Here is a 26,485-nt window from a genome sequence, read left to right as displayed (position 1 = left end):
TATAAGGTATATCTAAATGGGTTTCAGGTTTCAATATTATAAGGTAACTGTAACAGTTTAATGATATTATGCATCTCTACTTATGGGATATTCATAGCATCGAAAGGTCGTATGCAGACTTAAAATCAATACGAGGTTTATGTTGGTAATGGGGACAAATATAGTTCTTTCCCTTAAAAAAAAACATATTTCTGTATAATTGTTATGTGATAAATCTATATGTATATTAAGTAAGTAGTAGTAGTAGTCAATTTAAATGTACAGAGCATAGTATACAACCACAGCTCCATCTTCTTATCGTCTCCTCAAAAGAACCGTTCCATTAATTATTAAGATAAGAAATTATTCAAAGTTCATATTTTTCCAGCATATCTATTAATACACAAAGCCAATAGCTAGGTTTCATCTGAATAAATTAACGTACTTACACCGGATCGAGATTATTCCACTCGGTTAGACATACACGACACAATTGCCCGATAAAGGATGGCTTTAAATTGTAGGTGAAATAATAGGGCCGTGTAACAGGGTGTAGTTGTTCCATTACTATCACCTCATTGTCCGCTGATGAAACTAGACGTGTGCTGTATGTAAATTTTCTACCGTCGCGTCGTAATGAGATAACGCACTCGGATATGCTTTAGATTGTAGTTGATAGGCGCCTAGGTCTAACGAGATATTGTTACTACTGAAGGAGTATCTTATAAAGCAATCGAAAATATTTATTGAATTTTACCATTTGCAAGCATCTGTTCAATTTTACCATAGTGACTTACACATTCAAAGTCCAACGAACTACTGCACTTATCTTATTCCAATACTGTAATCATCGAAAAGCAGCTTCAATGCTTTAAAATTACAATTATTATTAAATGGTTTTCTTATACTTACGTTTTCATTAGTATAAGTTATGGACAAAAAACAAGCTCTATACACAAGGCAATATAACTTTTTCAGAGTTTTTTATCTATTGTCAATATCAGCATGCATCTAATTGTACCATATAGTCAAGGAATTAGAAACAAGAAACTTAAGAACATTTTTCACTTAAATTTAACAGAAGTAGTTTACCCTAGTTAGGGATAAAAGTTTAAAAACAAACTTTTTATGTGCCAATGAACGGGACCTTAATTATTATTTTGTCAGTCATTAAACATTTACGTAGTTCAAATAAGACTCGGTTGCGTGGTTAATATTTTCCATCTGGTTCAACTAAATGCCATTTAGTATCCATTGTAATGTCACTGAACAAAAAAAAATGTTCTTTTAAACAGAAGGTTATCTCCTTATACGGAATATCTTGGGTATTGTTCCTTGATCTAGTTTGGCAGACCGAAAAATATGAATGCACGTGTACTCGTATTCAAAAGAGTTATCTCCCATATATTGTCAACGCATCGCCGCCTTTCGTATGCTGTTTGTATACTCGTTGCGTATTTGGCGGTTTAAAGTTTCAGACAGGTCTTTAATTCTCGTATATCCCTTCTTCGCTTACATTAATATTGCATATGTGAGAATTGAATTCATGTTCATAGTATTTTTTTATTTGACGCATATCCTGTACTTCAATGAGGCCATAACGACCACTATTACAAAAGTATACATCTAATTAAAATTCCGGATTCTGTGCAGTCAAATCCCTTTGAAAGAGGAGAAAATTATTGGATACAATATACACAGTATTTACCAAACTCCAGGAAGATAATGACTTATCAGCAAATCAGATACTTTTTTCATCCTTTAGGATAAGGGAAAAATAGTTTGAGTTTATGATAGTTAGCAGGTAACATTTACACATCATAGTGGAGCTCCAGTTTTGACTTCAAAGAAAATAATTTTAAAACAAGATTTCGTCAATCTGTTAGTTGTCTTTTTAGGAGATATGATCTCTTAAGGTATTGATCGACAATGCTTTCTTTTATTAATTCAATATTTTTTGGTTTTCTTTTAATGTTATATTGATTTATGGTATTCTGAGAAATTTACAATATAATTTCGAAGTAATAATAACAGGAAATCAATAAATAATACGGCCAAGAAAAATTATGCTCTACAAAAGCCTCATTTGGAAAATTACTGCTGGGTCACGTAAAGGTTTAAACTAACTATAGGAAATTATTCCCACGCCGGAAAAATATAAGTATAGGCGGACAAACGCATTTCCCATACATCCAAGTCTTTTAGGTTCGCCGTGATGCCCAGTCGTGCGCAACGCTTAGACAGAATTCGTTATTGTTGGCATATTTTCAAGGGCACGAATCGGCTATATTTCGTGTTTGCTGCGAGAACAACGACTGTTATGTACATTTTTATGGGTCATTCAATTACTAAATGTCGCCGAGATTACCCCATACATAAAAGTTTAAGCAGTTTGTATTGATTTTGCGAAACAAAACTTTGTTTTATTTGTCAGTTGCCAAGTAACACTTAAAAAAAAGTGAGATTTTCTATGGTAGTATTATGTTTTATGATACATAGTAAGACTATTGTTGCCGCTACTAGAAGGTATAGGACAAATTCGTCAATAGTATACAAGTGAATATTGCTTATACAGTAAAATTTAAAGTCAAAATTCAATTTGAAAATTAGTAATTAGCTCTACTGTAATTTCTTAACATTCTATTTTAAGCTCTTCATTAACTTAATACGTTAGTTGTACCGAAATATCTCGCTTTTTTAGATCCAAATTAAGATAAAATACCTTACATTTAAAAATATATACGAGCCCAGCATCTCGTTTCATTGTATTAAATTTTTCGAGCGAGCTTAATACCCTCTCGCGAAATGAAAAGAGGTTTTCATTTTTCTCAAACCGAATAATAGATTTGTAACTTTAGCGAGGGACGCACCGATAGTCGGGAACGAGGAACTTTTGTATTTGCTCGCGAAATTTAATGCTATATCCTATCTAAATCGACGGGAATTCGAATTATTATTATTTCGTGGTCCTGTATCTAGTAAATCCGTTTTACGAAATATTTAGTCTGTATTCCGATGCAAATCTTGAATTGTTTTAAAAGGCTTGGATATATTGAACGAATCTGAACTTATTTGATTTGATAATTTATTATGAAATATTAATATTTACAAGATTCATTCTGTTGCGCACACTAATCACTTTAAATAAACAATCCATTGAAAATGATTATATAAAAATTGCTGTAATGTATCAAATTCAAAATTTGAGTGAGAAGTTTTAGAGTCCAATGGCAACAGAGGTCACTTAAAAAAAGCCTCATTCAGTGGGGGTAGGTTATAAAGAAAAATTTAGGGTGCCACTCGATTTCAAAATAAACCGCAGATAAAAACTAAAAGATCCTCGTTTAAAATAAATCCCCTTTAATTCACCCTGTGTATCTTGTTAGAATTACCCTGTATATATATTTACTTAATGAGTAGGCTTAATTAAGGATTATGGGTTTTAAGGCACATAAGAGAGATATACAATTATTCTAAATACTCTTTATTAGAATTGCATAAGGAGAACTTGCATAAGAATACAAAAAGGATTAAATCACAAAAAAAAATACAAAAATAAGCTTAGTTGATAACTTATAATGTTTGCTTTTACAAGAGGGCTACTTAAAAATTATATCTATTAATGGTATATAAATTAAATCAAATGAAAAAACAAAAGAGAAAAAAATCAAGAATTACAGGTAACTGGACCTGTCTGGAACTGGAACTGGAACTAGGTTGTCAAAACATCATTGAAGGGCAATGAATCCTAATCCAAATACAACACCCTATTAAAACCCGCCATACCATGGTATGCCAGCCTTTTAAGTGCAATTATATGACATTTCAAAATTAGACAAAAAAATCTATAAATTTCACCCGTTGTTCCTTCCTTCAACAGCCTCTTAGCTCACCCTTAGGTTGGATAATAAACATTTCAGACCCAAACTGGAGACTGGACCAATTGCTAGACTCTAAAAACCTTTAAAAGACACGAGTTCTTAGTACTTTTTAAAACTTATATTAGAGAATCTTTTCAATTCAATTCGAATTAATAAGTGAATTAACGTGACATTAAAAAAACTAAATGAAAAATCTTTGAATGAAAGAATGAAGTTTCTTGTTTCTTTCGATGTTTTTAAACTATTTTTCACCCGAAGACTGTTTATTTTACACCCGAGAACTTCAGAATGCAAGGTTCATACTAATAACATATTAGAAATTTGTTCTTTTATTGACACTGTATTGAAGCGAAATTTTTTTCAAGTTGATAATAAATTATATTGTCAAAAGTCTGGTCTTGTAATGGGTTCCAACTTATCTAGCAGAAGTATTTATCTTTTTTCTTGAAACGAAAATCTTAAATTGTGATATTTATAAAAGGAGGTAGAGGTACGTTGATGATATATTTACAGTCTTCAGTGGATCCTGTGAGAACTTTCTGGAGTTTCAGGCATTTCTAAGCTCTTAATCCTTGTATTAATTTTACTTTTAAACAAGAATAATCGGGCAATCTACCTTTTCTAAACCAATTCAAATTTGAAATTTATAGAAAACCAACTAATAGAATTTATAGAAACCAAATAATTAAAAGTTTTCCGCATTCAACTCACTTTTCCATCGTCTTTTTAGTAGAGAATATTAACCGTTATTAACCTTTTTTGAAAAGAATATTAACCAATTTATAAAAAATACCTCTTCTTTTCTTTTGGAAATCCTAGAAATAAATATAGGCATTAAATTACCAGATTACATTTGCGTTAATAAGCAAACAAAATTTGACAGCAACAGGATATTCCAGGAAAATTTCTGTTAGTGGTGATTAGTCTCACAAGAAAAACCAACAAGCCTCTATCCACAATTAACCACCTTTGTAAACCTATCCCCGCCAGATTCTCATTATAGATATCTACAAACGGTAAGACACTCCGGAGGGCTACTTTAGCAACTTTTCCGGTTGAAAGTCTTATTCAAAAATGATATACGATGACCAGATTAACTGGTACCCTAGAACCTCCAGTTGAACCGCCAATTTTGCGGCACCAATCGGGAAATGGGATTATCAATATCGAATGTCAAGATGTGACAAATCATGACCGTATTAAACAACCAAAATAGTCTACGATAATTAAGTATGCATCCAAACGCAATCCTGAACAGAAATTTCTCGACATAAATCGGTTTATTCTAAATAAAAAATACTTTCCCAAATCACACATTTAACATGCAAAATGCGACGACGTTGGCAACCCTGACTGGAGCGCGCATATTTTACTATTAAGTCTGCGTTAGTCGAAAGACCTGTCTAAAATTTGGTTTTAAGTAATTAATGGAAAATCAATAAATGGTATTCATTACCTAAAAATAATAATAACCCAAAAATTACACCTTAATTTTCATTACATGGCCCTATATAATGCTAAATCTGTAAGAAAAAAGTGTGAAACACAAATGGAAAGTGGTATCGAACGTCCGATGAATAACAAATAACCCATAGGTGTTTAATTTTATTGTCGCTTGCCGGTAGTAAACAAACAATTAAAATTAAAAACCCTTTTTTGATCAAAACCATCTTAATTTTAATGTCGATACTAAAGCTAAATAAACCTGATTTCAAAAATATTTCATTCTAAATATTAAGCACACATTAACTTTCAAAACAGTTGCTATTTTTGGATGTCTCAAATCACAGTTTAAATCGGTGAAAAACTGCAAAATTTCAAGATAAAGCTCTACGAAAGATTAGCAAATATTTCCTAGTCTAAATTTATGTTCAATTTATAGCTTGCATTTATTTGATATCCTTATTAAATTACATTAATTCAAGTGTTCTTCAAAACTTCTTCCAAAAAAGAAATTAAACAAATTATTGACCAAAATCCCATAATCGCTTAATGAGAACACCTAAAAGACAGATTATGTTCGTTTACAAATTGTAATGTGTACACCTCTCTAGTTACTTAAAATGCCAGAATCTTGAAAGAATGCAATAAAAACATCCAAATGGCAATTAAAATATTAAAGTGGCAAAAAATAGAGAGTAGCACCAAGGTCACCTGGTAGCATTTCATATGGCAATATTCCTAGTCTTTCTGGGGATTCTTGGCTTGACTGTCATATTTCTCCCACTATCATACTTAACAGCTAATTCCGCGTTAGTTATCCTTTAAACAATTAGATTTTTTTTCAATTCTCTTAGACTAATTTAATTCTATCGGTCGTTAAGGAATAAAAATGTTACCTTTAAATCTCTAAAAAATGATCCAAAAACAAAATAATAAAAAAACCAAAAAAAGTGGCTGCATGTAAATTGTCAAGAGGCCGAAGATTTCCTCAGCCGATAACGTTCTCTTGCTGGTCGCCGGACTTTGAAGTCCAAAGCGGCTTTGTCGGTTTTCTATAAATCCTAAATTCCCCTTGATATGTGGTCGCGCTTTCAGGGGATTGAGAAATATATTTACCGCACAACACGCCCGTGTAAAGAAGCCGTACGTATAAGCTATACGGTTACCTACGCCTTTATATGAAATATATATGAGAAGGTTCTTTTTCCTTTTTTTTTAATAAATAAAAACCTGTGTAGTAAAAGGTTTCTTTGTTTCAGGAACACTCGAATCTCATCGGTTTCGATGAGAACCTCGGTTCAGTATTGTTATCTATTAAGACAGAAAATGTAGCACAGCAGGAGCATACTAGGATATTGTTAAGGATAAAAACGGCGACTAAGCATGAAATCGTACCTTCAGCGTACCTTGGACCTAATCCCAGTCCTGCTAGAATGGCAAAACTACTTAACGATGAAGTTAATGTGGATAATTTTCAACCAGTAAGTCATCTCAGCACCGCTAAATACTTTGGAATAATTTTTCTTTTAAATCAACAGGTATTACATCCCAAGAGTTCCCAACTAATAGCGAACTATGACGAGCATGTCTTGGTAACGACATTTAAATTTGGAGTTCTATATCAAAAGCACCGACAAACCACTGAGGAAGAGCTATTCAGTAATAGAGTTACAAGTCCTGCTTTTGACGACTTTTTAAGTCTACTTGGTCAAAGGATACAACTTAAAGATCACAAAGGTTACAGAGGGGGTCTGGATATACAAAACGGACATACAGGCGACACTGCCGTTTATGAGGTAAGTTTTCTTGTGATTATTTACAGAGCTACTACTAATTGGTTTTCTTAAAAGGTTTTTAAAGAACGGGAAATAATGTTTCATGTGTCAACCCTCCTTCCTTACACCGAGCAGGATCCGCAACAACTGCAAAGGAAGAGACATATCGGAAACGATATCGTCGCGATAGTTTTTCAGGAAGAAAACACCCCGTTTTGTCCTGATATGATCGCTTCACATTTCTTACATGCCTTCATAGTTGTGCAAGTTTTGGATCCTAACACGCCCAACACTAGGTGAGTAATAAATAAAATCTATATTTTTTGTGGCCTATTTCATGTGGGTATTTTGTAACTAATATTTGGAAGTTACTGCTATCTGAAGATAACTACTTTTCAGCAATTCTCGAAACGATTGGAGAAAGGATCTTTTTTTTTTGAATTTTGTTTCAGTTTTTTAAGGTCATTTTAAGTTTCTTCATAGTGTCTATAATGACCATTCTTCTGCGCTTCAGTCTATTCTTTGTCTATCGCAACCCGTTTTTCAGTGCTTATTAGATGTAGGAAAGTCCCTCTTCCTCTCTGCTTACAGTCAATGTGGTTCTGACCTGCCTTGTAATATTCTTCAGTGGTCTTCTGGTATGTTCTACCATTTGGCAATTGGCCCTGGAGATTGTATCCGTGTCTGTAGTGTGTGATATTTTTTATAAAGGGAATTGGGGTTCAATATCTTCTAACTTTAGGCCACAAGCTTGTAGAAATGATACCAATGACTGCCGTAGGTTTTAACAACCAAGCATTAAACTTTAAATAATTGAATGATGGAACTATTCTCCACAAGAACATGGAACATCTTCATTGACTCTATACAAGTATTCATAGTAGGAGCAGTGATTGGATCTAATCCTATTTGCTGTTATTATTTGCTTTCTGCTTAGATCACTCTGTCTGGACTATGGTTCCTTGAGGCGGTTGCCACCATAATAGAAATATTCCACACCCTTATTTTTGTTTCAAGCTTTTATATTTTGTTCCAGAAATATTGTATACATTTTCAGTATTTTTTTTCGCCTTATAGGCTTTTCGGGTGCAAATCCCTTGTAGGCATTTGACTTCATTTTTTTCTTCTTTATTTTCATTCTTTTATATTTTTTAGACATTTTAAGTAATTTTTAATTTTATTCCAGACATTTCAGATTTCTTCCAACATTTGAATGCAATTTAAAAATAGCATTTACAACATCCTTTTAGTTAAGTTTTTTAATTATTTTTTTTGCAACCCAACCACTGAACCTCTTTAAAATACTAGGATTCTTTCTTCTGATCATGACTGCCAAACTGACAAATACGCATATTTTTTTTTACAAAACAATTCCCCAAAATAGCCGCAGTTAATATAATTTTCGCTTCGAAATGATAAATAGTTCGTCAAGGATGCTCCGTTATTCCGAAATGTTTGTTTTAATTGGCCTACTTCGCTAGACGCAAACACACCACTTTTCCCAAAGTTTAAATATACTATTTCTCAAACGGTTTCAGTGTAAATATTTTTATTTTTGGTGGCCGTACGAATCTATTGAATAAATATATCGGCTTTTTGCACGCAAGTGCTTTAATTAAACGCGATTGATGTCGGAATAGTTGCAAATTGTGCGGAATCGTTTGGTACTGTAAAGTATTGATTGATGAGTTTTCGCAATCGGTTTTACAGCTAGCTAATCAATCCTTGTTAAAAGTTTTTGGAGGTCTTTTAACATCGTTTAGAATTCCTACTAATTTAACTGACTTTGGTCAATGTGTATATTCTGTGATTTGACCAAGGCGTTGGACGCGGTAAATCATGATGGTTTCATTTATTTAAATCTACCTAATCAACAGAATCTTTGTAGATATTGATGGGAGTTTCAGTACATCTTAGACAACTTTTTCCTGTATAAGGTGCCCAAAAGCCTAGTTAGTCACTTTTCAATAATGAAAATTCTCCTGATTTCTTAACTTAATGGCTATAGCCAAGCTCTCAGAGAAACTAAACAATTACAAAAAAAAAGTGATCAATCTGATTGAAATCCTTGTGGAAATCAGCATAAATTAGATTAGTATGAAGCCTGTTATCCAAGCGCTGACATAAATGATCATTAATCCACGTAAGATTTACTGAATGTCATTTAAAAAAATCGAAAAATATGCTCAATCGATTTCAATAAGATAAGAATACAATTCTTCATAACAAACATGATGAATTTGGTACATACATTGTGAACTTACTTTTGAACTTGACAAATTCAGTAACAATTTCATCTTCAGAAAAATGAAAGCCATATGATTCGACATAAACATTCAGATAACACCCAATAGAATAGTTTTAAAGTCTATGTTCGACTATAGAATGATCCCGAATGGGGAATGTCGAAGTTACTTTAAGAAAGTACTGGACAGAGTACCTCATGTGTATTCTCATCTTTGAACAATAAGGATCTACCTTACGTATATTACATTGACAAAATCAATGTAAAAATCGTCGCTGTTTAAGAAAAATACTCTCCACTTGTGAAGGGATACTACAATCAAGAAGAAAACTTTTCTCTATTTATTTAAATGAAAACAGCACAATCACATCTTTAAATCTGTGTTTGTGGTGCAATGTCCAAAACTGAAAAAGTCCAATAATTTATACACCAACATTAATAGTATTGATGCAAAAAATGGAGCATTCCCTTTACAAAGCTGGAGACTATTAGGATACTATATATCACCAATGTAAGTTTTTATTTAGAAAACAAAATATACTAAAGGAAGATGACACACTAAATTCATGATAGAGGGCAACAATAAATATATGCAGAGAGTCAACAAATACGTAAACATGTACCTTTTTATGTCAGTTTTTCTTTGTCAGCCGTAATTGTTTCTATTTCGCTTTGATGTATATACAATTAATGACCGCGATGACAATATGGTTAACGGTTCAATTATAACAAACACTGAGTATAGAATAATGTTTTTCCTCGCGATTATATTGCAATAACAAAGTCTATTGCGACTAACGCATAGCCAAAACTACCCCGGTTCACAATGCAATTAAACTTGTACAAATTGCGGTGGTTAATTGGCTAGACATTGAAAGGACTTTAATGAACTGTCACAATACAATAGAACAGTTTCCGTCGTTATTGTTGAAAAGCATTTTGTGTAATGATCAATTTATTCCCGTTATCTCGACGACAGAGACTCTTAGGGAAGAAGCGCCTCCCTTTTGAAACGCAAATTTTACCGTTGAATGACACTGGAAAACCGCCAGAAAAGAATATCGCCGGGGTTATTTTAAATGTCAAAGAAACTCGCAAATTCCTCCTATGAATGGGTTTTAGATAGCGGTCATAAAATAAAAAAGTCTGGCCACAGCTGAATTATTATTCAAAAAAATTTAAAAGTGAAGCGGTAAAGTAACTAGAAAAGTCCACAAATTTCTTTTAATTATGAAAGTTTATGCTCGGCGCGCAGGGCCGAAAGGGAATTAGAAAAATCAGTTTAGAGTTTTATTTTAGACTGGAATGAAAAATTCCGTTTTAATTTCTCAGTTTTGCGGTCGCGTTCATAATGAATTCTTTCTGGAATTAAAAGCGGAATTTAAAAAGCTTTTGTTTGGTGTTTTAATAAAAATTAGAGTGAGGTAAAGTATCGTCAGATAACTTGGATATTTAAATAAAACTCGCAGAGATTTTTATTACTTTATTTTTTTAATAATTTTAATCGCAAAGACTTAGACAAAGTACAAATCTTAAAATTAGAAAAAAAATCACATTACAATAATATAATATTAATTAAACTTCGCTGTAATAATGTACAGGATAACTGTTAAAACATTATAATAAAAAGGGAGGTACAAAATGAACATGGGTATGTAGAATGTGTAAAAGTGCTATATAGAATTAAATCTGATGAGTCATGTATTGTCACACAATTGAGAATAGTTAAGCGATTTGTTATATACAAACTAATTTATTGTTATGACCAAAAAATTTATTTCTTTTGAATGAGGCACTCAGCTATTGCTAATCGAAAATGGAAGAAATATATTGGATATCTCATTAATCAGAAAGTTGCGGCGTTTCCGGTAAAACCTAAAGCGACAAAAAAACATTTGGTTCTCCTATCTCCGATATTGCTTCCCTGCGGAGATACAGGGCGTTGAAATTTTAATTTCATTTTTAATTTTATAAATAATTTAAAAGTAAACGAGAATAACCATATGAAATTAGATATATGGAGGATTTCTAAGGTGCTAAATTTATATTTTTTGATAGTTTTGATGTCACTAATAGATGGTGCCACGTATTACATTTTGAGTTTTTAAATACAAAAATGAAAACAATCATTTTATTTATTCAATTTAATTCTTATAAAATCAAAGGTTTTTAGAAAAGAGAAAATGGATTAACGTGACGTAAAACACAAACTAAGAGTAAAGGTTATAAAAGTTGTTGAAAGTGTTGCCCTCCAACTTCAATGACTACCGTTGATTGCCACACTCGTTCAAAAATGCCTGTTGTATTTTGAATTGTTGCGCAACTTCACTATTCTATTTCTTAACTCTTCAACATTTTCAATTGGAGTAGTATAAACTAATTGTTTTAGGTAACCCCAGAGGAAAATGTCTAATGAGTTTAAGTCGGGAGATCGCGTAGGCCACGGTTGTGTACCTTGTACTCCTAGTTTGTGACATCAAAAAACTTATATTTAGCACCTTAGAAAACCTCCCTAAACCTAATTTATAATATAATATCATATCTGCGCAGGACATAGGCCTTATAGGAAGTTTTTTCAATATTTTGACCCAAGGAATACGCCCGCACGTAAATGTTCGTGCAATATTAATGACTCACCCTGTATTTTTGGCGAAAAGCATTTACATATAGTAAAAAATATAAACAAAAGTTACCGAAAAAAAAACAGCAATTTAATGCTTGAATTAAAGATGAATTGTTTATTGGCCCAATTTGCTCTTAATATTTCAATATTGACATTTATTATAGTGGAATATCAACACTATTACTAGTAAATTTTTAGCAAACATAACCACGATTTGATAAGCTAGCAAGCTTCAATTTGCACGCCATTGTACTTTTAATGGATAATCCTTCCAACAGATTTCAGTTTGTTGAAACATTAGATGGCAGATGAGAAAATGGCAGGGTGAGTTGTGGTGTTCCACAAGGCTTAATTTCGGGCCCTTTACTCTTTATGCTAACAACCTCACTAACTGCCCGAAATTCTGCAAGGTACACCAATATGCGGCGGATACATAGCTTTATTTTTCTTGTTTTCCAATGGAATATATTAGTGTCTATTTTATTCAAATCGTCATAATCTTCTCATTAAGCCATCTAAAGACAGTGTTAAATCTTTGATATGCATAAGCATAGGTGATTCGTTACCATGTGAGAAAGTTTCAAAAAGCTTAGGGTTGTATCTGGATGTCAAGTTCCGCTTTAAATTTCATATTAAAATATGTCTGCAAAAAGTATATAATATTCTGAGGTTACATTATCCTCGCAGGCAGTCACTATCGGAATCTTTAAAAATTAGGCTGACTGGCACTTAGGTTTTGAGCCATTTTAACTTTTGTGATGTGGTTTATCCACCTTGTCTAGATTTTACTGAAACACAAAAGATTTAACGGGCACAAAAACCTTCCTAAGATACATCTGTAGGATGAGAAAGTACGACCCGGTCTCTGATAAACTAAAAGACTGTGAATGGTTAGATATGGCAAAGACCACCTCACAAGACCAGTTTTTTCAGCTATCTTTTTTTAAATTTCCATTGGCTTTATAATAATTCCTGCAGATCTGAAAGATTTATCGGCAGGCGCTTTAAAAAACAGGTGCTTTAGTAGCGCATAGTGTTTGGATCTTGTGTGATGTTTCGGTCGATGTTTATAATCTATATATATATTTCCTTTTGTACAGTTTACTCAGTTTTCTGTGGACAACAGTGGAATTATGTACTATTTTTCAATTGTACATTTGCTTTTTTTTATTATACATATTTCTATGATTGTTTTATATGATTTATAAAATTAACATATATTATTATTTTAAACAGGCCTAAAAAAGAGTATAGTGCCAAGAAAGCTAATAAAGCTCAAAAGTATCCCGACAAAGCACACTGTTTCTCATATAAATCATTTTGCCAGTAAATGGTCTAAGAAACCAGTAAAACCATATTGTGTACCTTTTAGATACAAAATAAGTGTAACAGCACGGGACGACGTGCCCTTCTTCGGTCCCACCTTACCGACCCCGGCCATCTTCAAGCATAGTCCGGAGTTCAAGGAGTTTCTGCTGACGAAACTGATTAATGCGGAAAACGCCTGCTACAAAGCCGAGAAGTTCGCGAAACTCGAACTTAGGACGAGAACGTCGTTACTGCAATCCCTCACCGACGAATTAAAGGTAAGTTTCGATTTCATTATTACTTGGCTCATTAATTCAATCAGATTTTAAGGAGGCGGATAAAGTGAATGCTAAAATGGTTTTTAAGTTTGACGGGGAAATTTCGCTGCGACCCGGCCTCAAAGTTAAGCGGTTTTAAGTTTTGTTGAAGATGTCTCTTTTGAATTTTAATTTTGAGTTTTATGATATGGATCGGTTATAAGTGGGAGTGCATTACTGATCGATCACTATTTTAAGAACTTTTATGATATACGGGATGACAGATAGGTGTGCTAAACTTTGAGCCATTTTAAGCCGTCAGCCTCTTAATTATTTTTTTTTCTGGTGTACCATTGAAAAGAGTTGAAGTCAGAGAGATTTTAAGAGGACTGAAAGTATTAAATCGCTTTTAATTAAAAAAAAATGTAAAGCAGAGTGGGTTGTAATTTATTTGATTATTCTTGGATTTTTTTTAGTTTGTGGTTTTCTTGTTTCGCTTCATTAAGGCGAGATTTTTATATGTGTCATTAAGACCTTGTTTGGAAAAAAATTCCATATCAAGACTTTTCATAATGTTCCTTGATTATAATAATAAGTTAATAATACGTTTAATAATATTATTATTAAACCTCAACATATTAACCTTCGTTAATACATTGATAAGCATTAAGTACCTCAGAACTTTTGAACGAAAAGTAAGCTGCGTGTCATCTGCGTAGCAATGATGTTTGCAGTGTTCTAGATTATTAGTTATTTCTGATGTATAAAGGTATAGAACAACGGCCCAAAAGGCTACCCTACGGTACTCCCAATATAACACTAAGTACATCAGATACTCTACCATCAAGCATTACTTTTTGCTTACAGATAGATAAAAAAGATATGACCAATGCCAAAACTGAATTATCAAATTCAATAGCCAATAATATCTTGTGGTTTACCATGTCCAAAGCCTTTGTGAAGTCTAGGAGTACCATAACTGTAGCCTGAATATTGTCAAGGGCCTCTAATATATCGTCAGTTACTTGTGACAGAGCAGTGGCATAACTAATAACCTCAACGGAATCCAGATTGATGCATCACTCTTCAGCGAATTCTTACTAAATATATACAGTTGCATGCCTACAGAATCCAACTGACTTAACAATTCCTGCCAGCAGACCATGAAGAGTGAAGAGAATTCACCAATTGGATCCTTGAGCAACCTGCCGATTGAAAACAAGATCACTTTCATTGATGATGCCTCTTTTTCGATAGTTTTGTTATTAGGAAAAACTGTTGAGAAAAGAAAGTTGAGAAAAAAGACTGCTGAGAAAATCCACGAGTGATTGATTCATCAAGCAATGCGAGGAATAATTTCTGCGTTTTTCTTCGAAAAATGAAGAAGGAATACAGTAATGGTGAATGGCGAACGATACCATGCTATGATAACACAGTACGTCATTTGGAAGCTGTTGATCTTGACAACATATGGTTTCAGCAGGAGGGTGCCACATGTCATACGGCCCATAAAACATTGACGATTTTCTAACGAGTTTGCTTCTGGTCATTTCCCGATTTGGTGACCAGAAGTCATAGGTTTATGCCAATAAGCTTGCAACCACTTTATCAATGAAATACCACTACATGTATACAATAACGTTATTGAAATCAAAAGGGTATGCAAAGGCGTGGCGACCATTTACAAGATATTTTGTTTCATACATAATCCCCAAATGTATATTTTCTAAGTCAATAAACGTTTCAATATTTTGCTGCAGAAAACCATGATTGATACACCCTTTATTGTAAAACTACTTTCAACTATACAAAATAGTTATTATGTAAAAAGTGTGTAAAATGATCCTTTTTTTATGAATAGGAAATTTGTAGCATGAGCCGTAGGTGAACGAAGCAAATGAAGACGCGCTAGTGCGTAAAAAGTGAACACTAGTGCATATTGCATATAAACCCTAGGAAGTGTGTAAAGTGAGTACTTTACGCACGGTAGTAGAAAAATATATTTTAAATGTTACGTCATTTCCAGGTTAAAGAAATCGATATTATTTCACTGGGGTTTATAGTCTATTTCAAATGCGTAGAGAGTAATTAAGCCTCATTAAGTATGCAAAAGAGGTATAGAATGACCCTGCAATAAATGATGGCATACAATATGCAGTGTCACGCTGGTATATATTCCATAGTTTGCATTGCGAAATAATTTCTTTTTACGGAGTGCAGGTAGTACTAGTCGAATTATAGCAGAAAGTACCAAACTTTAAATATTATAAGACTTAAGTTAAATCAGAAATTCCTCTATTAATGCTTGCTAACCTCTATCAAATCCAAGTATATGGTTTTCAAGTATTAATATCACGGATTAAGACATTAAAAAACATTCATGATCAAGTTATTCTTAAGGGTATTTATTCGTTACATTTTAACACTGGACAGTTCAAGATTAAGAGCCAGATAAATCAATCTATTTATTTGACGATAAAGTGTTATATTAATATTAAACTCATCCATCACACTATATCCTGCAAAGCCAATAAGGGAAGGAATCTTTAAGTCATCATTTGAACACCTACAAAAACCCAAGATAAAAGCTAAAATAATACTTTTCAGAAGTCCATTAGCTTAATAGAAACCTTTATATACGGAAGCCAAACATTAAGGCTAACTAAAACATTAATTTACCGTTAAGACAGCACATCAAGCTATCGAAAATCAATGTTAAAATTCTACTATCCCCTTCTGTTTTATTTATCGTGCACAGCTAATACTAGTAGCGACAATAAACTGTTCCATTAACGTGGGTTATCGGTCCAGGGAACAAGAGACCAGTCACTTGTCAGATTTAGAGGGACATCGCGCGCTCGATGTCGACAGAAATTAAGCCGGGTTGACCTATTGTGCCCTTAATACCACCCTCTTGATCGCCCTTTATTAACTCTACATTTATTATCGTTTCATCAACGTTTCGTTTCTGTTTTTCAAAAGAATTTTAAATTATCACTGGCTCAAAAAAATTGAAAAAGTAAAGAGAGATTTAATTTCAATTGAGGGACAAGAGCAGTAGCCATTTAAACCACCGATAGTGATAGGAAACGTAATGGACAGAAACACGAATTAGGGAGAGAAAGTCGACTCAACAAAGGACAGCAGATTGTGCACGGATGCCAATTTGAATAAAATTGATTGGGTCGAAATTTTACTACGGCAATTAACGATTTTATTATGTGTAAATTGGAAACGCCAATTAATATGTGGAAGTTAATGAGGATCGAGCATATGGCGGGTGCGGAAACAATTTAATTAGGCAATAACAATATAAATGCCTTTTAAATTGCTACTGTGCGAATACAGCGCATTAATAGTGTGGATAGTATCATATATAGGACGTAACTTTATTGGCATTTTAATATCGTAAAATATTATTTATTTATGATCAGCATAATATTATTAATATTATTTTGATATTTTGTATAAATATTTAGAAAAATGCTTTACCAAATGATTGCACATGGCATTAATTTCGATGAAATATACAAGCTGTTTTAAAATAAGATGTTCATCCTTAGGGGTGCGAATCAAAGAAGAAAAGTTTCCTTATTTCAAAGTTTGCTTTAGATATTTTGTTGGCTTTTAACCAACCAGGTATGATTAGATAAAAAATAATTTTCTACTTTTACCAATAGCTTTCAAGTAAGGCTTATATTTGAATAATTTGAATTGATAACAGTAAGATGTAAAGTAAGGCTTATTTAAGTTTTTTTTTAAAACCTATACGAGTTTACACCCTTAAGTATTAGCATCTGCATCTGAAACACCTATATAATTGATTTCCCGTATTCCGATCACCACTAGAGAAGACCTAAAGCCGTAATTGATGACATCTAACTACTAAATTCCATTTTCGAACCCTCTAATAATCGTTCTGTGCAAAGTTTATGTTAATTCGAGTTAAAGCCAATATACAGTGCCGTTAGAATGAAAAATGCCCAACATTTCTTCCATTTCATGACCTATTACATTTTCTGCTCGAGATAAATCAAATCCATGACAATGTGGCAAGAAATTAATGTTATTTTTTATAATATATAAACATAATAAAAAGACATTTTAAATACGCAAAATATACCTTTTAAAGACCCCCTAAAAATGTATAAGAATCATTTTGCTCTTAAAGCAATGGAGGTTTGTATTTTATTTGCCACGACTAATAATAAAATAGAGAGTGATAGAAATTATAATTTGGAATTTTGAAACACGGAAACAATATTAAGAAAATAAAAAGCAGTAAGCTCCAGTTATTTGAAATCCAAAGGATAACATTATACCTCTTTATCGGGTACAGAAGAGGTTTCTAAAATATCTCGAATTCCAAACTCCTTCAAACATTCTGTGAATATTCCGGGAACCTCCTGTTAATCTGAGAATGTTAAAATTTGGTATCCATAGACGTATCAAATAGCGCCCATACCTCCTTTCTAGGAATTTGTAATTGATAAATATTAAATTTGTCAAATATAACTGTCGCCGTAGAAAAGTTAAATTATTTACGACAGTGTTTCCTCAATTATGTCCAATTATATCTAGAAGAAGTTCGTGGCTGTTGGGTCAAAACATTTTTAAGAATATCCTGATAATATTATGATTATAATTTTTAAAATTTTTGTGAAATTTTGCTTAAAAGAAAATTAGGAAAATAATTAACCCCACAAAACCTGCATGAATTATCCAAAAACATAATCCAAATTCACATTTTCGACAAAATCGATCATCAAGAACGCCTTTATATTAATGAAAAAAGAATGGCTCTTTCTTTCTCTACTAAGAGAAGTTTTATGATTTAGTGAACATACTCTCAAGATTTTTGAAAATTTATCAATAGACGTTATATTTATACAATTTAGATTCTTTTACGTTTCGTATCGTAAATTTATTATACCACAAATAACCCAGGTGCGATTAAAGTCCCGTGAAAATGCGAATCGATTTGTGGGACATCGAGAGAGTGATTCGAATGTATTGCATGAGTACCGCGTATTCTGGCTTCAGACAAACTACATGTATGTCCAAGATCTTTTTTATTTGAAGCTATATTATTGTAATTCGTGTGAACCTAAGAAACTATTTAGTTACACTACACTCAGTCTGTAGTAATCCACTCCTGGATATATGCCTTTTCCAAATTTCTCCACGTCTCTCTGTTCGTAGCAGTCTGGATCCAGTTTTTTCCTGCGATCCCCTGAATGTCGTCTCGCCACCGTCTTCGAGGTCTTTCTACACTTCTCCTAGTCTCTCTTAGTTGCCAAACCAGTATTCTCTTACTCCATCTATTTGAATCTTGCCTTGCAATGTGACCAACTGACCAGCCCATCGCCATTTTAAGCGCGCAACTGTTGTTAATACGTCTGACAATTTTGTTCTTCTCCAGATTTCTTCATTTCGGACTCTACTTCTTAAGCTTATACCGAGCATAGCTCTCTCCATTGCCCTCTGTGTTACTTGGAGTTTGTTAGTCGAATTACTGGTTAATGCCATTGTTTCTAAACCATCCGTAAGGACTGGCAATATGCATGCATCAAAAACTTTCCTTTTAAGATTTATAGGGAGGTGTAAACCTGATATTTTAGTATAAATCCTTTTTCAAAAGCTACCCAGCCTAGGCCTACTGTTCTGGAGATTTGGTTCTTTTTCCCTAACTTAGTTTTGTGTCCAAGAATACATACTCGGATACGTTTTCCATACGTTTCTGTTATCGACCTTTACTTACCTTGGTTTTAGTTAGGTTCATCTCAAGTCCAACTTGTGATGATGCATGATGTAGTTCTTGAAGCTACAGAAGCTAATTTCTTCGGCTTTTTCGAGTTCTATCACTATCATACACACAATTAATTTGAAATGTCAAGTAACGAATAAAATACATGCAAACAAATCTATGCAACCGTAGACGAAGTAATGATAATTATTGAATTTAATATGAAATCTCGTGCCAAACTTTCGCTTCTGGGCTAGAATAATTTCTGACTAAACATAAATGATCATGTGATATTATGATTCAAATAGATATTAAGATTAAAATTTGATTTATTATTTCAGGAAAAAACCGCAGAATTCTTAGGAGGCACGAGTCCGTCAACCGCTCCCGGTACGCCAAAAGGAGACTCCGGTCCAGGAGCTCGTTTCATTGACACAGTGAAAAAGGCATGGAGCGCCGCCAAAGTGAAAACCAGCCAAAGTGATAATAATCTTGGCCCCGGCAGTCATCATCATCACCATCATCACCATGACAAGTTGGGCAAAAAGAGCAGTCAACCTCCTATCTCTGAATTAACGCCTTCGGTAAGTATTTTTTTTTAATGAAAAATAGATCGTGTTTTACGTTAAATTATTATAGAGCGGAAGGTCAATTTCAAAATCTTCGATGGTCTCGAACTCTAAAAAGTCAGGTGGCTCCGGAAGTACCGGTAGCGGAAGATCTTCGACGGCCTCTTCGCCAGACTTAACAGCGCATGCTCCTCCTAGTACCAGACCGGCTCTAAGCGAAGCCAGTGATGATTCCTCACTCACTTCAGAAGATTTAGAACATTTAGGAGGAGGGTAAGTTGGAATTATTTTTTCAATCTTCTTGACTTTAAACTGATTTTATCTTTAGATATGTCGATAGCGATACAGGGTTAGAGTCGATGTCGTCTGCTGAAACTGCTGGTAAGGCGTGTAGTTTGTGTCAGGATCGGCCCGAGAGCGGAACCCCGAGTAGCGGCCAGGGTGGAAATCAGCAGGATACCTTGGCGCAAGAAGTCACCAGGCTTAAGTGTGACAAGTTGGACTTGTTAAGGCAGAATGTGGTAAGTTTGTAGTTAAATAAATTATTTAATGTTGAAAGTAAATCTTTGGGAGGAAACCAAAATCCAGGTTTAAATTTTGTTTTGCTGAGTTTTTTTAGACTCATTTAATTATTCGTCAACAAATTGCTTCTTAATAAATCTTTCGACTTTGTAATCCAAATATAAATCTTATATATTTCGAGAGCATTTTTTGGATAATGATTATACGCTTATAAATAATACAAAAACATTTAACGTTTTATTACTTATTGCAACTTTAGAATTTAAGCATTATTACAGACACACACACACATCACCGACTTGAAACAAAATAGTAGAAATGAAAATAACAGAAAGAATGAAAAGAAAAACCCCGAAAGATTAAAACTTGTAGCATGATTTGCAAAGCCCTAAAGCATATTTTAATTAAGAGAGTGTTATTTTTGTCTGTGAATATTTGCCTTTTAGTCATTTTTTAAACGAATTTAATGAAGAAATTAATGTCCACACAGCACATGCCTAGTATGTTCTGAAGTGAAACTGAAAAAATAGTTTTTATTCCTGTAAGATTAGAAGATATATTTAAGGGCTTATTTTAGTATTTATCGAAAAATTGTTCTGTTCATTCAAAAGTAAATAAAATACAACTAAAAATAAAACACATGTTTCATCAATGTCTTTAAAATTTACCTTCAAATTATTACAGGGAACTAAGATATATCTTAGGAACTTATTAGGTTAAAATAAAGGCAGTTCTTTATATTACCATATTTGAAAGAAATTGTATACGGGTAAACATTTTAATAAAATTAACAGAAAAAAGTTTAAAATATCTCAGAATGATTGAGGATTGCTTTGTCGGCATACATCTAAGGGTTTATTTTACTATTTACTTGAAAATACAGAATCAGCTACATACTAGTATTTTTTCTTAATTTGATGTAGGTATAAATTCCTGGTATACATTTCAATCAAATCCGTTCTGGGGTATTACTTCTATAATCCAGCTCCTCTATAATAAACAGTATGAATTGTCCCCACTTTTGAGTAAAGTATTCTTCTGGCCTTGTTCATAGTTTCCTATAAAAAAAACGTTAGTGGTTAGTGAAATCAAATCTTTCCAAGGAAGAGGAAAGAATAAAAACTTGAGATTTGGTGCTAGATGAATGATTTTTTTTAAGACCAAAATAAAATTAATATCAATAGTTATATTATTTTGATTTTTTGTAAAGTTACATGTTTCGCCTTTTATATTTTGTCAACTGAATAAAATAAAAAATGAGTTCTTCAATGAATACAAAAATTCTGACATTTCATTAAGGTAATTGAAGTGCATTTCACTATTTCTTATATAAAATAATTTGAAAATAAGCTAAGAGCTTCTCTTTTCAAAGGATGCTTTATTTAATCGCAATGTAATATCTACTTCATATAAAAGAACAAGCAATAAGCCCCTAGAAGACAAAAAAGGGCTAAGTACTAATAAAAGAAACATTGATATGTTTCTTTTATTTTAAAGTATTTTTAAAGTTACTGACCTCGAAGTAAATAGCAATTCGAAACAAAATTTGGCACTATTGTAGACAACTGAAGTCAGTCTCAAAGAGTTGTTGGTCTTTGACTAATTTAACATTTGTACTACTTTCAAATACTACTTTCTTTTAAATTATTTGTATTTGAAATGTTATATACTTCTTGGCCTCTTAATGGTCGAAACGTCGACAAAATATAAATATATATTTGTCTAGCCATGTTGTATTAGGCATTTAAAAATATGCAGTAACTGTTTCATCAAAATCATGAAGGCGCATCGTTAGAGAAATAAATGAAACGAATTAAATTAGTAAAAGTGTATTTTACAACATACATTTTAATTTATCTCTAATAATCTCTTATGTTTATTGTTTCAGAATTGTCAAAGGGACATTAAGAGGCTACGCGAAAAGGAATTGGTTCTGCAGGGAGAATTAGCGCAGGCCCACAAAGAGATCCTGCGACTAAGAGAATTGCTTAAGGATTAGATTCAATTTTAGAGCCAATTAAGTCTACTTATAGGACTTAAGGCAAAAATGCATCGGGAGATCTCATCTCTCCAAATATACGTAGATGATATGAGGAGTGATACTATATTAGATACTAAGGATTGATTTAGTTTTGTTAAATCGCTTCATTTACCTGATTTCAGTTATTAGTGTAAACGACAACTGATTTTCATCATTAAGTTGAATCTTGTTTCCTTATTATGTTTAGTTACCACAAATCGAGTTATTTTATCCAGTTAATGGGGGTATTATATTGGATATAATAATAACTAGTAGAATAGAAGTAGCGGTAAAACTTGATGTATTACTAAACACAATATTGCATATAACTATTTTCATAGACGGGAGTAGCGATACGCTATATTTTCCTAACTGCCGAAGCTTTTTTTTTCGTTCTGCATCACAGCAGCAATCCGTTGCGGAGTTTTGTAATTAATTTGTTTTGTGATATTTTGTTTTCTTAAAACACTTTTTTCTTGTGGAATTTAGTATTTAGGTATTTATTTTTTTTGTGTCTGTTTACGGGTGGAATATTTCACGTTTGCAGCAACACTGAAAGAATAGAATATATGGGCCACGTGCATTATCTTACCATATGTAATTGAAACAATAATTAAAGTTTCAAATGCTACGGTTAAATAGGATATTTAAACAACTTCTTAGTTCAGTCAAAAAGGTCTGTAAGTTTGAAAAATCCATATACACATTATTGATTTTCGCACTAAAGTGGTCTATGAGGAAAGCTTCAAAACGTTCAACGCAAATTTTTTTTTAATTTGAGTTACTGGCTAAACCCTTAAGTGGTACAGCAATATGTATAAAGCAAATTACGATATAGTGAGAGATAACAGACAACAACGGTTTCATTAATATTGTCCGATAGATGTCTACTTCCAGCGAATGAGTATGTTAAGTACATGTATGTATATCTAGTATACAAACATATATGTTTTTGTTAAAAGCAAAGATGTACATGGATAAAAAATATTATACATAAACATTTAAAAATATCGATTTAAGTTTATCTGCTTTCGAGCCGATACATTTTCAAGAGCATTAACCGCTTCCTTAATTTTTTCGTTTAATGTGATTATTTTTGGTGGAGACCATTATTAGCATATGCCACCATGCTTTTTGTCTCCTTATTGGTATTTAATAAGAAATAATTAAAACTTGCAGACAGCAAGAGACTTGAACGTATACGTATATGTTTTTAATACGAAATACGTATTAAAAACATGTCTGTGATTCTAGACCTCTAATCCTTTTTTTGACTTATCGGGCAAGATTATAAAAGTCTATCCATTGGAGTTTCCTGACTGCATATGAGCAACGTTTACTTGCTTCGGAGAAAATAATAATGTCCTTTTCTGCCCAATAGAGAGTTCGTTTATGAGAAAACTTTACACATGCAAAATAATACGCCTCTATTTGGTTTTCTACAAAATATGGCCATTCAAGAGTGGTATCCGCTAGAATAGGTTTCACTGTAATTAAATTCTCTACAATATACTTTTCTAAAGTGAAGCTGTACAACCAACAGGGGCATAGTTGGCACCAAAGTCATTAAAATAATTAATTTTTTACACGTGTTTTATAACTTTGAAGTTAAGGCGAATGGCGGAAGTTGCGGGGATTTTAATTTAAAATTACTTTTTTCAGTTTTACAAATTTTACCTCTTCTGTGTAATCTTGGTATCCTCTAACTTTGCCCCTATAGCTTTGCGCCCGTAAGCTAAATTGTAGAGAATTTAATTATGTTTTGTTCAATAAGTTCCCGTTTATTCAGGAAATCACAGGAGGAAATGGATTTTTAAAAATTTCGAATGCCAGATTGACTGTACTTTCATTACATTTACATCTTTAATTAATAAAAACCGCTTTTTTTCCCGAATTTCTTTGCAAAGGAAATATTCCACCCCTAAAAGGACGTTCTGTACATTATTATTTAAAAATAAAACTATTACCAATACCTTATTTTATACCAAAGTAACATTCCCCAAAAATGATTTTTTTTGTCAGAAAATGTTTATTATATGATTTACTTACTGTACATAACAAAAAGTATTTATTAGCGTTAAGTTAAGCTACGTTTTGTATCTATAATAATATTTTGTGCATATTAGAGTTTTTCATATTAATTTTGTTCATATATTTAAAGTTTAAGTTTTTCTCTTGTACAATTTGCAATATGTATTATTAATTTAAAAATATTTAGTATTAAAGTTTGTTTTCTGCACGGGCAAGCTGGCTTAACGTTATACAGGATGTTTCTAGAAAATATTATTTTGTGTTGCAAATAAGTTTTTCGATATTACTTTACGTTATACTCTATTTTCAGGGATATCATGTATAACAAATAAAAACAATCAAAAATACTTTATAAAGCCACTTGTTTTATATGTACCTTAGTATGTAAGTAAATTTAATTATTTGACGTTTGCTTTAATCGGGTAACATTTAGGAATCAAACGATTATTTCTAAAGTAAAATAAAAACTAACTAAAGGCCTTCTCTATGTGTAAGAATATAGAAAATTTTATTCTGTTAATATTTCAAATATTTAGAAAAATTATAATATCAATGTGTAGAAGTAGTTGAAAATTCCTACCCTATCATATACTTTTTCATTTTTTTTTGTCCGTTATTAAAATAGACTTTCTTTTTCTCGCTTATATTGAGAAAATTTTTGTACAATGTAATTTATGTAAAACGTCTTTTAAGGTGATCATAATTTATCTTTACCAAGATAATTTACAAATTATTATATAATTTAACACCTCGAAAACCTACCAAGTAGGTTCAGATATTATGCTTTCGATAGGTGTAATTATTTTTTACTTTTTGTTAGTTTTCCTTTATTTTTGACAACTTACTACTACAATCTAATAAATATCTTAATGTGAAAGCGTTATTTATTATTTTTCCCTAATATAAAATAATGTGTGCCCTTGTATTACCTGCAAATTCCAGCAATGATTCACAAATTTCAGTGAAGCTCAAGTAGCTTAACACGTTCGCTGTCAACTCGGTCTATAAGACCAAAAACGAATTAGTTTTATTCGCCACCATGGTCTATAAGACCGAAAACAAATTTTGCTACCCTCGCCAATGCGGTCTATAGGACCGAGCTAAATATTCAATCCTCCTTCGCCAACTGTTTTATTACATTGGTTTAGGGCTGGTAATAGACCGAGTTGGCGTCTGACGATAGTTGGAACATATTAGTTTTTTAAAAATATGCCGAACTCGAGATGATTTTTATTATTTTGCATATTTTATTTCTAGGTATGGTAGGTTAGAGAAATAAGAATATTTTACATAAAATATTGTTTATTTTTGAAATAATCTTACACAAAAACCAGTAGTTTACATAATAATGTATGAACAAACGTAATAAAAAAAAATCCTATCTATGGATTTTCATATCTATGAAGCAGTCCAAACAGAAAAACGGTTCACTATCGGAACCTTTACAATAAAAACGTACTTTAGTGAGTTTTCGTGCCTCTTTCCATCCTTTTTCGGTTCTTAGTTTTTCATAGCATTTACTGCAAGGTCTTCGTTTCTTATAGTCACTTTTGCTCATTTCGTGTTTTTGGCGTTTTCTTTTCGGAGTAATCTCTGCATCCAGTTGCTCTAAAGGATCCTGCCTTTCACATAACTTATATGTTTTCAAAAGCTTTTCGAAACTGAAGTAAGGGAATTGTGGCATTCACACTTTCCTTATACATAATCCATGCATTGGCCATCATAGTATTCAGGATAATCTCCACGCCTAACTTACGGTACCACTTAAAGGTTCTACGTAAAGGCGTCTGATAAGCTGTCATTTGATCAGATATATCGACCGATGACTTTCCTGCATTATATGCTGCAATGGCTTCAGGCTTCTTTACAGTTTTTTGTCTGCGGTTTGTCGTGTCTACTGTTGTGTTGCTATGTTTTGTAGAAAGAACTAAAACGTTACGTTTATCATTCCATAAAATTACTGTGACACCATCCTGGTTTTCGAGAGCGGCTATTTCTCCAGATTTAAGTTTTTTGTTTACCAGATCTTTTGGAAAGCCTCGTCTGTTTTTTCGCAATGTCCCAATATCAAATATGTTTGTCTATC

The 26,485-nt window shown here is 32.5% G+C and overlaps 1 protein-coding gene and 1 long non-coding RNA gene across 10 annotated transcripts in view; one reads left to right on the top strand and one right to left on the bottom strand.

The window, feature by feature from the left end:
- The window catches only part of LOC126737314 (rap1 GTPase-activating protein 1), a 349,016-nt gene extending 323,999 nt beyond the window's left edge, over positions 1–25,017 (top strand). For 2 of the 8 annotated variants that reach the window (XM_050442173.1, XM_050442174.1), the window contains 8 exons: positions 6,563–6,784; positions 6,842–7,099; positions 7,154–7,374; positions 13,319–13,532; positions 19,599–19,841; positions 19,897–20,099; positions 20,155–20,347; positions 22,237–25,010. In XM_050442173.1, the coding sequence (XP_050298130.1) occupies positions 6,563–6,784; positions 6,842–7,099; positions 7,154–7,374; positions 13,319–13,532; positions 19,599–19,841; positions 19,897–20,099; positions 20,155–20,347; positions 22,237–22,347 (1,665 nt within the window). In that variant the 3' untranslated portion in view covers positions 22,348–25,010. Of the gene's footprint in view, positions 1–6,562; positions 6,785–6,841; positions 7,100–7,153; positions 7,375–13,318; positions 13,533–19,598; positions 19,842–19,896; positions 20,100–20,154; positions 20,348–22,236 lie in introns of all 8 variants that reach the window. The other 6 variants (XM_050442175.1, XM_050442178.1, XM_050442171.1 and 3 more) reach the window with 5 other exon arrangements.
- The window catches only part of LOC126737317 (uncharacterized), a 36,771-nt gene continuing 31,289 nt past the window's right edge, over positions 21,004–26,485 (bottom strand). For both annotated transcript variants that reach the window (XR_007660991.1, XR_007660990.1), the window contains one exon: positions 21,004–21,406. This is a non-coding gene — a long non-coding RNA (uncharacterized LOC126737317). The remainder of the gene's footprint in view (positions 21,407–26,485) is intronic.

The sequence above is a fragment of the Anthonomus grandis genome, chromosome 6, assembly GCF_022605725.1.
Source record: "Anthonomus grandis grandis chromosome 6, icAntGran1.3, whole genome shotgun sequence".
Taxonomy (NCBI): Eukaryota; Metazoa; Arthropoda; class Insecta; order Coleoptera; family Curculionidae; genus Anthonomus; species Anthonomus grandis.
This window is presented reverse-complemented; position numbering and strand designations above follow the sequence as displayed.